A 12,740-nucleotide genomic window follows, 5' to 3' on the forward strand; every position below is an offset into this window, starting at 1 on the left:
CCAGACTCTCCACAACCCCCCCACCCCCACCCGCTATTTCAAACAAAAGGTTATTCAAGGAGAATCTAAGGCGTCTTGAATTTAGACTCTCTGGCAGTTGTAGTTTAACTGGATGGCATTTCATCAATGTTGCACTGGTGTTATGCTGCCGTTTCAGAGCTGTCGATGGTTGTCGAGTGTTAGATGTTCAGACACCGAACTGCTATGACTAACCTAACTGATGTGCTGCACCATCTGATCTGGCTTCCAGGCTGCCTACTGCTTTACATTGGTCCGCTAAATCAATCTTTCATTTCATCCATGTATTTGTTTTTGTTGCCAGCCCAGTACATACGGTTACTTATCTCCTCTCGCCAATATGACTAGTCTGTCTTAACTGATGTTAGCCGATAGAGTCTGATGTTTCGTCTCTGGCTGCTGGTGGCTCTATATCGGTCAGTTAAATCCATCAATCATTCCACCCATCTCTGTGTTCCTATACTCTACAGCGCAACCTCTCGTTTGCTCTCACCCATCGCTCCATTCTCGCTGAGCTTCCAGAGATGTGACTTGATCTTCTGTCTACTGGTGTGCAGTTGTGAAGCTTAGACTGTCGGCGTATTGTGTGGCGTTATAATAGACACACAGAGTTGACACAGAGTAAGGTAGCAGCATAGAAAGCCGCAGTTAGGCTGAGGTCAGCCGCGTGGAGTGGGTTTTAACGGTGCTAAGGGGCAGGGACTGTACTGAAGTGTGGGTGAGTCTGTATTAAGCTTGGGCAATATACCGTCTATCCAGGTATTTCGAAATGCTGACGGTAAACATTTTAATACCGAGAAGGAAAAAAAAAATAATAATAGAAATAGCGCCCCTTGTGTGCACATCCGGTAATACTGTATACCCCGGTATGGTACAGAAACAGTATGACAGCATGAAAATCTTGATACCGCCCAACCTCAGTTTGTGTGTGTGAAAGAGAGCATTTGTTATGTGTGTGTGTGTGTGTGTACTGTGTATTTGTTGTGTGTTTTATGTATTTGATGTGGGTTCTTTGTGTGTGTGTCCGTGGAGGAGGAGATCAGGGTTAGCCTAAGTTCACCATAAATAGAAAATGCGCAGTGAAACCTGAAAGGAGATCAATAAATCAAAGGCTACTCCCAAATGTCAGTGTGGCTCAGAGGGAGCATTGTGCTTTCTTCGCCACTCACATATGATCAGAGGATATCTGTCAGGTGAGCTACAGTATGACCACATTCTGATCAAATGGCCAAATGGCACACATCGATGATCTCTGTAGGCCATGCTCTACTGAAGAGGAATCACATGGGTTAAAGCTCGGGGTCTTAAATCAGGCTTAGCTGCTGAACTTATAGGGGATAATTATAGGCCACGAATGGTTCTTACCGAGGACCGGGACTATTTCCTAATGACATGACTGGAATTTGACCACCGATGACCTCCATAAACAAGGGTTCAAAGTTTTGCTTCGTTGGGTCACTTGGTCTTGAGGAAATCCTGGCCCTATAGGATATTATGGCATTGTATCCAGTTTACTGATGTCTCTCTGGGATAGAAGTGCTGATGCCCCTATTCAGCTATTCAGTAGACCAATGGTGTGTTATCATTGTGAGCATCGTATTGAATCTTAGTTTAAACGGGTAGGCATGCTCCAGGACTCCAGCTAACGAATGTTCAAATGCACAGCAGACGCAGCGGAGAAGATAATGTCACCCGAGTCCCTGGCTGTGTTTGCACAGGTAGCTCAATTTTCCCAATTACTGGCAATAGTTTGAGTTTATTTTATTTTTACAGGGACAGCGCACATTAATCAACGTTTCAGTCTAAGTGCCGATTTTAGCCAGCCGGCTAATTTTGAAACCGCAGTCCCTGGGCAGGTTATTAAAAACAATTACAATATATACAATCAGTGAGCACACGCAGAGCAGCATAGGACAAGCAAGACATAGCATACAAATAGAGCAACACAGAACAAAAAGCAACAAGACAAGAATTGATCAACAGATCTGATCTGACTGGTCAAAATACAGTTAGTAGCAAAATATCAAAATTGAGCTGCCTGTGTAAACACAGCCACCGTGTCTCTTCGCAACAGTTTTCTGTGTCCAGGTCAATAAGTAATCCACTACCACTGAGCAACTGTCTCCACTTTCTTCCCTAATTGAATGAGTAAAACCAATACAATAGGAATTGATCAATATGGAATTTTTGTCACAGTTGGTTCAACTGGCTGAATAATTACCCTTTTCGATTGCAGTTCGTTTGGAACCACTGGCTTTTGGGTGAAATAGTATTGGGAAATCCAATTGTTTACCATTCAGTGAAATCAATTACATGTATTTATTAACCAGTTTTAGCCTACATCAGTGGTTGTCACAAAGTGTGCCAAAAAGTAAACAATCCCTTTGCGCAACTAGGGCTACTGTACAGCGATTGGGTTTCAAGCAAAAAATATTTTATGGATGGGAGTAGGTTAGCCTCAAATGCCACAAGATGTCAATCTTTTGTGTGCATTGCATGAGATTCAGCAAATAAAAACCAATCCCAGTTTTTTTCCCCAAAATTCCTGAATTTCCAAAAAACAGGGAATTTTGGGAAAGTTTACTGGTCAAACTGGCAGGCGAGGTTATCTTCTTCACTGTTAAACCAATCGAGTAAATGTGGAGGAGGAGTTAAGATGGAGTGTCACCTTGCAGTGGTGTAAAGTACTTAAGTAAAAATACTTGAATGTACTACTTAAGTAGCGTTTTGGGGTATCTGTACTTTACTATTTATATTTTTGACAGCTTTTACTTTTTTCTTCACTAGATTCCTCAAGAAAATGATGTATTTTTTATTCCATACATTTTCCCTGACACCCAAAAGTACTCGTTACATTTTGAAGACTTAGCAGGACAGGAAAATTGTCTAATTCACACACTTCTCAGGAGAACATCCTTGGTCATCCCTACTGCCTCTGATCTGGCGGACTCACTAAACACAAAGGATTGGTTTGTGTTGGAGAGTTCCCCTGGCTAGCCGTAAATTAAATGTCATCTGGTTTGTTTTAAATAAGGAATTTGGAATGATTTAGTACTTTTACTTTTGATACTTAAGTATATTTAACACCAAATATTTTTAGACTTTTACTGAAGTAGTATTTTACAGGGTGACTTTCACTTTTACTTGAGTCATTTTCTATTAAGGTATCTATACTTTTACTCAAGTTTGAAAATCGGGTACTTTTTCCACCTTGTTATTATTATTATTCCGGATGGAAACCACTTCAGAGGCCAAGCGAGCAAACGTACCGTTGCTCATCCGCTATATGTTTCACCGGGGACTGTAAACAGCGAGGCGCACGTCCAAAAGCGGAAGTCGCGTCACACTGCTCTCCGATTTCTGACAATGCCGCTGAGGGTGCCTAACAGGGGCCATTATGTTTCCTGATCAGACAACACTTCCCCAATTTACTCTCGGCTAATGAGGCCATTTTTCTTCTGATGCTCAAAAGAATGTGCTTATTGATGCATTACCTATTAAAGGGATAGTTCACTCAAATGATAAAAATGTCATTGTACGACAAGGTATGAAAGCAATGCATGCTTTGGTTAAGTTGGCCTGGCACTGTTTCCACATGATAACGTTTTTACAATTTGTGGCACAAATCCCATTCAAGTCATGGGACTTTTGTTAAATGTTAGCATGTGGAAACAGTGCCAGGGAAACTAAACCAACGCATAGATTTCTGTCATACCTTGTCCATAGACTGCTTACAGGAGAAGAAAACCAATGGGGAGAGGAGTGTGTGTGTGTGTGTGTGTGTGTGTGTGTGTGTGTGTGTGTGCCTCTGTGATGAACACAACCGTCATCACTGCTGTGCACATCACAGCACCCAATGATAACAAAGGCGTGAGAAAAATGTGTGTGTGAGTCAGGGTTTCCGTTAGCTGGTAATAGCTGGCTTTTGGACCATTTGTAAACAAATAGAAAATTAAATTGCCTCTGGCCAATTGACCGGGAGAAAAAGAAATTATCCCATTGTGAAATAATGCTTTTTAGCCTATTCATTGATGGAAATACCAGTCGATGGAAATACATTTGACTGATCATGCTTATCTGTCTATAGGTTGATTTGCTTAATTTAGTGGAATTAAATTGGCTCGTGTGTACAGTATATTCATTATGTGTCTTATTTATCACACGCGTACAGCATACAGACACAGAGCTTTTGAGCGGGAAATCTGTCAAACAGCGTGAGAACCTCTGCTGCAGCATCTCCAAAGGCAACGGAAAGCAGGCTTCATCAGCACGACACACCACTCTGCAATGAACAGGAGGCAGTGTGCATTTTGAAAACATATACTTAATTGTTTGAAACCTAAGCGTTTTAATACATATTATGAGGCAGGTCTTACCTTACTTCAGAGTAGCCTTTTCGATCTCCTCTCTTTCAAAATTTCGAACAAATATATATATATATATATATATATATATTAATCTCAGTCACATAAAACCGCTTGTGTGTGTGGTGCACTTTTTCCCGCCTAATTTCATTGTGGAACAAACATTCACGCCTAGCCTACTGCCTTGTGCGCGCTGCTGCGCTTAAGATGTGAAGAAATAATAGTTTATCAGCATTTTAGTAGCCTAGGCCTACTGGTTGTATGCATTTGTGATCTATCATCCCACAACTGTCCCTGAGTCTGTTTTGAATTGGTCAGCTTTCTCGACAAGCTGACCAATAGAATAGGTCAACTTTTCCACCATGGGGGATAGTAAATTGACATATGTTCGTGATTTTGCTGTTTGTTACTAGTCTTATTGGCTGAGGACAGTTATTCAAACATCTTCAAAGTGGACAAATTCGCACGTCGTTGCATCCTCCACTTGCATTTTTATTTGTATATGAATTACCATAATATAAATGTGATTTCTGTCATTCAGAGCACCGTGGGTGGACACCCTAATCAGGTGACGCACCCAATGTATATGGGTCTGGTAGATTTCTCAAATGTCTGGTAAATTAAAATGTTGCCGGTCAAATGTCTGGTGCCACATTTTCCTGACTGAAACTCTGGTGGGTGTGTGGGTGCATGCTGGGTAGGAACTTAATTGGTTCCTCTCCCTGGTGTAGTCGTGACCCTGCCTGATGCTAGAACCTTCGTGGGCGTTGAAGTGTGTGTATGTGAGATAGGACTGTAGTAGGAGGGTCTTTGGGGTGGGCCCCTCTGCCCCCCCCCCCTCCCAGAGGTTTATTCTCACTTCATCTGTTGATTTGACCTGGAGCTGAATTCCTCGCTCTTCCCTAGTTCCGCAGCTGGCCTGCCTTATCAGAGACTAACTGTTGCGCTTCGCCTCCTTCAATGACTTTCCATACACATCCCTTTATTCACCCTTCATTGACACAGATCCTACATGTAACGTAGTCAATAAGTGATTATATAGTGGCAGGAATAAATATATTTCAAGTTAGAACCCAACACTAGATTAACCTTCTCGGTTCTCATCTCATTTTGGAATTGGTAAATCTCCGTGTCATGCTGCACTCTTATTTATATATATATATATATATATCTCTCTCTCTCTCATATTCATATATATATGTGTGAGAGAGAGATATATATATATATATACTATTTATTTATATATACATATTTATCTCTCTCTCTCTTATATTTATATATATATATATATCTCTCTCATATATATATGAGAGAGAGAGATATATATATATATCTCGCTCTCATATATATATATATATATATATATATATATATATATATATATATATATATATATATATATATATATATATATATTATATAAAGGTCTTTGTCTATGCTTTTACAGTGTTTCAAAAGATGTTCTACCTCTTTGTTATTCCTAACAGTGTGAACGATTTGGCTTCCAACCCAGGTTTCCTGTGTACCACTTTATTGTTATCCTGCTGAGCTTAAACTTATCGTTAGCTCGGGGAGGCAACACATTTTCAGCTATTTTTCACACAACGGTTGTTCCGAACAGTCCAACAGTAGGATATGCACACAGCAGGGCATTACATCATTTTCTTCCTCAGATGAGTAAAAACTGGTTGAGTTTTCAGAGCGAGAGAGTGAGAGTGAGACTGAGAGTGTGAGAGAGTGAGAGACTCTCTGCTTCATCTTCACAACTGTGAAGAGAAACAACAACCCCAAAATATAATCCTACCTCTTGAAAATTAGTGGCCAGTGTAATGACACCAGGAAGCTAGACTGAGAGTCTCTTACGGTTAGATTTTATTAGACGAACTGCACTGCCAGTCCCATTGCTGTTGGAGTAATGGCCCAGGGAAATGGAATGGCTCTGACCTCTGTATTGGCTGTGTTTGCATTTTCGTTGCCATGCGTGTGCCGTCACTACAGGTGGCGAACACTTTCTGGCGGTAATACAGCCAGTCTGCTGGGTCGGCTCATCACCATGGTGATCTGCAGGGCTGGGCTGTACTATGTGTTAATCAGACCTGGTTTCAAGTACCATTTGAAATCATTTCAACTACTAAATTGTGTTCGATTGAGCTTGCCTGTTGCAATGGAACCAATAGAAAAGTCCCCAAAAAGCATTTGAAAGATTTCAAATAGTATTTGATCCCAGGTCTGGTGTGAGCAACGTCTATCTGTATGGGTCTTCCTTTCAGTCTTTTCTCCCCACGGACATTTCCATTCAGAAAGAGTAAGACCTTTGCTTTCTATCAGTCCATGGCTGTCTACAGTCATCGTCTATTTCGATAACCATGTCTGGAACAAAGAGAACTAAGCTTCAGTATAACCCGGAGCACACAGCATTTAGCATTCAGCATCTACTTGTCTTCCGCCGTGTGGAAAGACCTGGAGTTAGGATTAGACTAGATACTCTCAGAGACAGACAGAGGGTAGGAGAGAATGTGTGATGAGTTAGAAAAGAGTTGGGGGGGGGGGGGGTAATGAACGAATGACCAGTGACTCCATCTTCCCAACATCCCTCTCTTCTCTCCCTCCCTCTCTCTCTCTGAGCAGCCAGGAAGACGTGTGCCCCGGCAGAGTTTGCCTGTGCAAACGGCCAGTGTGTACCAGGCCGCTGGCGCTGTGACGGGGAACCAGAGTGTCCCGACGGCTCAGATGAGGCAGAGGCCACCTGTAGTAAGTCTGAGCTGACTTGGTCGCCTCAACGCTAATGGTTTCCTTTCCATTCCTTTCCATTCACAGTCACCCAGCAACACTCACCGAACTCAAACACTCAACGTTTCCCCATTCTGTCATTCCACCACTCCATTCCAAGTGTACCAAGCTATCCATAGTCACTCAACCAACCACGCTAAACTCAACTCAACCAGCCTTACGTGATCACCCAACCATCTATACCGAACAAAAATCTAAACGTAACATGTAAAGTATTGGTCCCATGTTTCATGAGCTGAAATAAAAGACTCCAGAAATGTTACATACGCACAAAAAGTATAAAGTTTCAGGTAAGACGCAGATGCAGACAGTGACAGAAGTTAAAGTGTATTACTACTACAGGGGCGAGCAAAACGACAGGTCAAGGGCAGGCAGAGGTCAGTGATCCAGATAGGGTGCAAAAGGTCCAGAACGGCAGGCATTCTCAGGGTCAGAGCAGGCAGGCTCAGGGTAGGCAGAAGTGTCAAGAAAACACAAAAAAACAGGAATTAGAACAGCCAGGAGCAAGGGGAAAACCGCTGGTAGGTTTCACAAAACAAAATAAACTGGCAACAGGGGAACACAGGGGATACACTGGGGAAAATTGGGAAGATTGGCAACACCTGGAGGGGGGTAGAGACAAGCACAAAGACAGGTGAAGCAGATCAGGGTGAGACAAAGAGCTTATTTCTCCCAAGTTTTGTGCACAAATTTGTAAACGTCCCTGTTAGTGATCATTCTCCATTACCAAGATAATCCACCCACCTGACAGGTTTGGCATATCAAGAGGCTGATTCAACATCATGATCATTCCTCAGGTGCACCTTATGCCATGGACAATAAAAGGCCACCTTAATTGTGCAGTTTTGTCACACAGCACAATGTCATTGATGTCTTATGTTTTGAGGGTGCATGCAATTATGAGATCCTGAGGCCCACTGTCGTGCCATTCAACCTCCACCATCACCTCATGTTTCGGCATGATAATGCACGGCCCCATGTCGCAAAGATCTGTTCACACTTTCTGGATGCTGAAAATGTCCCAGTTCTTCCATGGCCTGCATACTCACCAGACATGCCACCCAATGAAAATGTTTGGAATGCTATGGATCGACGTGTATGACAGTGTGTTCCAGTTCCCGCCAATATCCAGAAACTTCACACAGCCATCGAAGAGGACTGGAACAACATTCCACAGGCCACATTCAACAGTCTGATCAATTCTATGCGAAGAAGAATCCAGGCCCCTACCTTTTTTTAAAGGTGTCTGTGACAAACAGATGCTTATCTGTGTTCGCAGTCATGTGAAATATATAGATTAGGGCCTGATAAATTTATTAAAATTGACTGATTTCTTATATGAACTGTAACTCAGTAAAAAAAAAATGTTTGCATGTTGCGTTTATGTATTTGTTCAGTATATTTACCCATCCAGTGCTTCAGAATTTACCCTCCCTTCTCTTCCTCTCCACTCTATCCCTCTACCTCACTCTGCTCAGCGAGTCATTGAGCGTAATTTCCAAAGATATTGGTACCAAAGTATCATTCATAAATAGGTCCAGAGGGAAGATGAGGTCCTAACCAACTAACATTCCAGATCATCATACCTCTGCATTTGAGAGGCTAATAGGCCAGGCCGATTTAATTACAGGTCTATTCTTCACACTCACGCCCCAATTTGAATATTATACAGCTTCTCCCCGCTCCGATGCACCAGCCAGACAGTCAGCATCTAATTTGGCTCTTGAAACCTAGACCCGTCGTTTATAATTTCCCCTGCTACTCCACTCAGGCACCGGTACAGCCACCTCCCCCTCACGCATCCAGCCAGGGCCCTTGCCTCGGCTCGCTTCTCCTCGCCCACACACTTCCCCATTACACCAGCGTCTGATGTTGGAGAGAGGCAGAGGTGTAACCTGATTAATGCCAAGCTCTTAGAGTAGGAGGGGAAAAGGGGGAACACTTTCATACTTTCGTTTAGGCTGTGTCAGACTGACTGAGACTGTGCTCATCCAGGAGGAGGAGAAGGGCGGTGGAGACGTTTTTCGGCTTGTCTGGACTGAGCTGGGCCACAGGTGTGGGAATTGGGAAATGGGAGATCAAAGGGGTTCTGAACTATTCCGTTTCCCCATCGCAGTCGGTTTTCCTCTGAGTCATGGGAAGCAGTGTGGACTTGAGACAAGATCGTTATCTTGTCTTTCCAAGCAGATCATTTAGAGGAATGACATTAAGATGTTATTCTAAGTTTATCTGATTTGACATTTATCCGTCAGCACTTGTTTCTCTGGTACCAACCAGAGTTGTAGACGAGACCGCCTTCAGCGAGTCCAATTCAAGAGGGACCAGAGCTATTCAAGTCTGAGACAAGATGGAGACTGGAGCCTTTCAAGTCCAGTTCAAGACAGAGACCACAGCTATTTCAGTCCGAGTCAAATCTGAGAACTCAGATATTCCAGGAGGGGACCAAGATGGGTTCATCTTCAGGGTCAGAACGTGACAAGTCAAGACTGAGACTACAGGTATTCCAGCTGAGTCCAGACCAAGACCAAGGGGGGGATCAAGACTTAGACCATAGCAACCTGAATACTACAACACTGGCACCATGTTTTCTTCTTGTGGTTGGTGAACCATTGGTTGATTGCACAGGCCTACAAAGTTTGTCATTGTGTAGTAAGTAGGTGGTCATTTTTTATGTGTATATTATAAATTCATCAAATGCGACTCGTAATAAGACTAAGCATTTAGGCTATTAGCCTGTTTATCCGACTCCATAACGATAATTAGCATTATGCAAGAGACTATGGTAGAGTTACAGTGATAGGCAAGGAAGAAATGTCTGAGCATGGAATTCTAAATCCAAGTGTATTTTATTCCTTTGTTAAACAAATGGATTCACATACAAAGCATTAAGGTTAAGTTACAATGCATTAATACGCATTACAAGGCACAATTCTAAGCATGGTCAGAGAGAGAGAGAGAGAAATGATAACCTGAAAGGCCATGCCCCAAAAGTCCATTGGGTGGAGAGAGTCAGAAAGAAAGAGTATCTCACTACAGCAGGTCAGGAACAAATAAGAGAATGAACAATGAATCTTAGACCCTTTTATAAGCATCTGAGTTGATTGGATTCAAAACCTGAGTTGTTGACCAATAGTATTTCTGTAAAGTTATCTCCAGTCAGATATCAGAGCTACATGATGTAACCTCTGCTTCTCAGAGGTGTGACAGTGGGGGTTGGCAAAACCAACACAGAGAATGATGAATTCCTAAGACAACACAGCAAATTCTTGAATGTAGTTGATAAGAGTCACTTCTGGGGCTGGGCTGGCCTACAATAGTGCATGTTATTAAAAATGAATTTGAATACAGAAAAGGAATTGGAGAAATATAATTTATATTTGACATTTTTTTCAGCATTCAAATGTTTGTAAAATGGCTTGCGCAATATTAGGCTTTATTGGTTGAGTGACAACCAATGTAATTTGCTAGGTTATTGTCATTGAATGCGCTGTTGAAAATGTACTAGGGCTACATTCAGTGTGGAGAACAAGTATTTGATACACTGCCGATTTTGCAGGTTTTCCTACTTACAAAGCATGTAGAGGTCTGTAATTTGTATCATAGGTACACTTCAACTGTTAGAGACAGAATCTAAAACAAAAATCCAGAAAATCACATTGTATGATTTTTAAGTAATTAATTAGCATTATATTTTATGACATAAGTATTTGATCACCTACCAACCAGTAAGAATTCCGGCTCTCACAGACCTGTTAGTTTTTCTTTAAGAAGCCCCCCTGTTCTCCACTCATTACCTGTATTAGCTGCACCTGTTTGAACTCGTTACCTGTATAAAAGACACCTGTCCACACACTCAATCAAACAGACTCCAACCTCTCCACAATGGCCAAGACCAGAGAGCTGTGTAAGGACATCAGAGATAAATTGTAGACCTGCACAAGGCTGGGATCGGCTACAGGACAATAGGCAAGCAGCTTGGTGAGAAGGCAACAACTGTTGGCGCAATTATTCGAAAATGGAAGAAGTTCAAGATGACGGTCAATCACCCTCGGTCTGGGGCTCAATGCAATATCTCACCTCATGGGGCATCAATGATCATGAGGAAGGTGAGGGATCAGCCCAGAACTACATGGGCAATGACCTGAAGAGAGCTGGGACCACAGTCTCAAAGAAAACCATTAGTAACACACTATGCCGTCATGGATTAAAATCCTGCAGCGCATGCAAGGTCCCCGTGCTCAAGCCAGCGCATGTCCAGGCCCGTCTGAAGTTTGCCAATGACCATCTGGACTACTGGGGCTACATACATGCTACTACTAGGGCTACATACATGCTACTACTAGGGCTACATACATGCTACTACTAGGGCTACATACAGTGCATGGTTGCATGAGGCTACAAAAAGGTTGTAAGTGTCTATAAACATGACTATGAGCATATACAGACTATGAACAGAATAGTATTCCCCCTGAAATTATACGTGAGTTACACCAGGCCTAACGAGCTAGCATTACTAGCTAACTTCTCGGCTTAGCTGGCTAGCAGTAGCGTGATGCACATGAACATTACTCTATAAATATTACAAACACGGTAAATATCTGAACTGCCTAGGCAACACCCAACTAAATATGCAATGACACGTCACTGTACTTATACAAGTCAAATACAGATACTCTTTAGGAATAGTCCATTCTCTTCTGACCACGATCTCACTCTAATGGCAAGAGCGGGGTTCAGTGAGTTGCACCGGGAATAGCAGACCGTTATTAGTGGATACAAGTGGGGGGACTTGTAGGGGTGTTGGGAAAGTACAACAAACTGCTAGTTCAGGGGTGCTGAAACTGCTTACTAAGGGCTGGCCTTTTCAACACAGTCTGTAGTCCACATGATGGTGTCCAAATTAGGACTTCCTAATGGCTGCTGTTGTGTCAGGAAGTAGATCCTCACAGCTGGCTCTGAGAGCAGCTCCTGCTGTCACAGTCGCATTAAAATGGATGGAGAAGCGAGCGACTAAATAGTGCCGCGAGAGCCAGGAAACCTGTTCACATCACCATAGTGAACGTCTCTTCATCAAAAGAACATTTTTCTCTCATCTCCTTGTTGAACTGATCAACCTGCTGTGTCAGAAGCACGTTATTAGCGAATGCTGTGAACTGATTTTGATGAACATTCAGTAGAATTTTGAGAATTAATTAATAGTGCCATTTAGCAAGAAACCTTGACCTGACATACTACAAATTGTGCATTAGTGTGCATTTCTCTTATGTTGGTGCCAGACAGAGACCTATGTTTGCAGTGATAGTGGAGCCTCTGTTTTACATCTGCTAATGCTCATTAACATACAGCCCACACACCTTCCGTCACGCTCCAATTACACTGAAGCTTGATCAGCTGAGGCATGCTGCGTGTCTTCTCTCTCTTTCTATTTAGTTTTCTTTTATCTATGCCTCATTCACATCCATAGACACACACACTGAGATAGATAGAGACAGGCCCTAGATCTGTGCCAGCCCAGATCATTGTAGCGCAATGAGTGGGCTCGCAATCACACGCTAAAGTAGCATTACA

The 12,740-nt window shown here is 42.5% G+C and overlaps 1 protein-coding gene across 1 annotated transcript in view; it reads left to right on the forward strand.

Annotated features, from left to right (window-relative positions):
* Positions 1–12,740, forward strand: part of LOC135516825 (low-density lipoprotein receptor-related protein 8-like) — a 200,529-nt gene that overhangs the window by 74,552 nt on the left and 113,237 nt on the right. The window contains exon 3 of the mRNA XM_064940961.1: positions 7,011–7,133. Coding sequence (XP_064797033.1) covers positions 7,011–7,133 — 123 coding nt within the window. The remainder of the gene's footprint in view (positions 1–7,010; positions 7,134–12,740) is intronic.

This window comes from Oncorhynchus masou, chromosome 3, assembly GCF_036934945.1.
Source record: "Oncorhynchus masou masou isolate Uvic2021 chromosome 3, UVic_Omas_1.1, whole genome shotgun sequence".
Taxonomy (NCBI): Eukaryota; Metazoa; Chordata; class Actinopteri; order Salmoniformes; family Salmonidae; genus Oncorhynchus; species Oncorhynchus masou.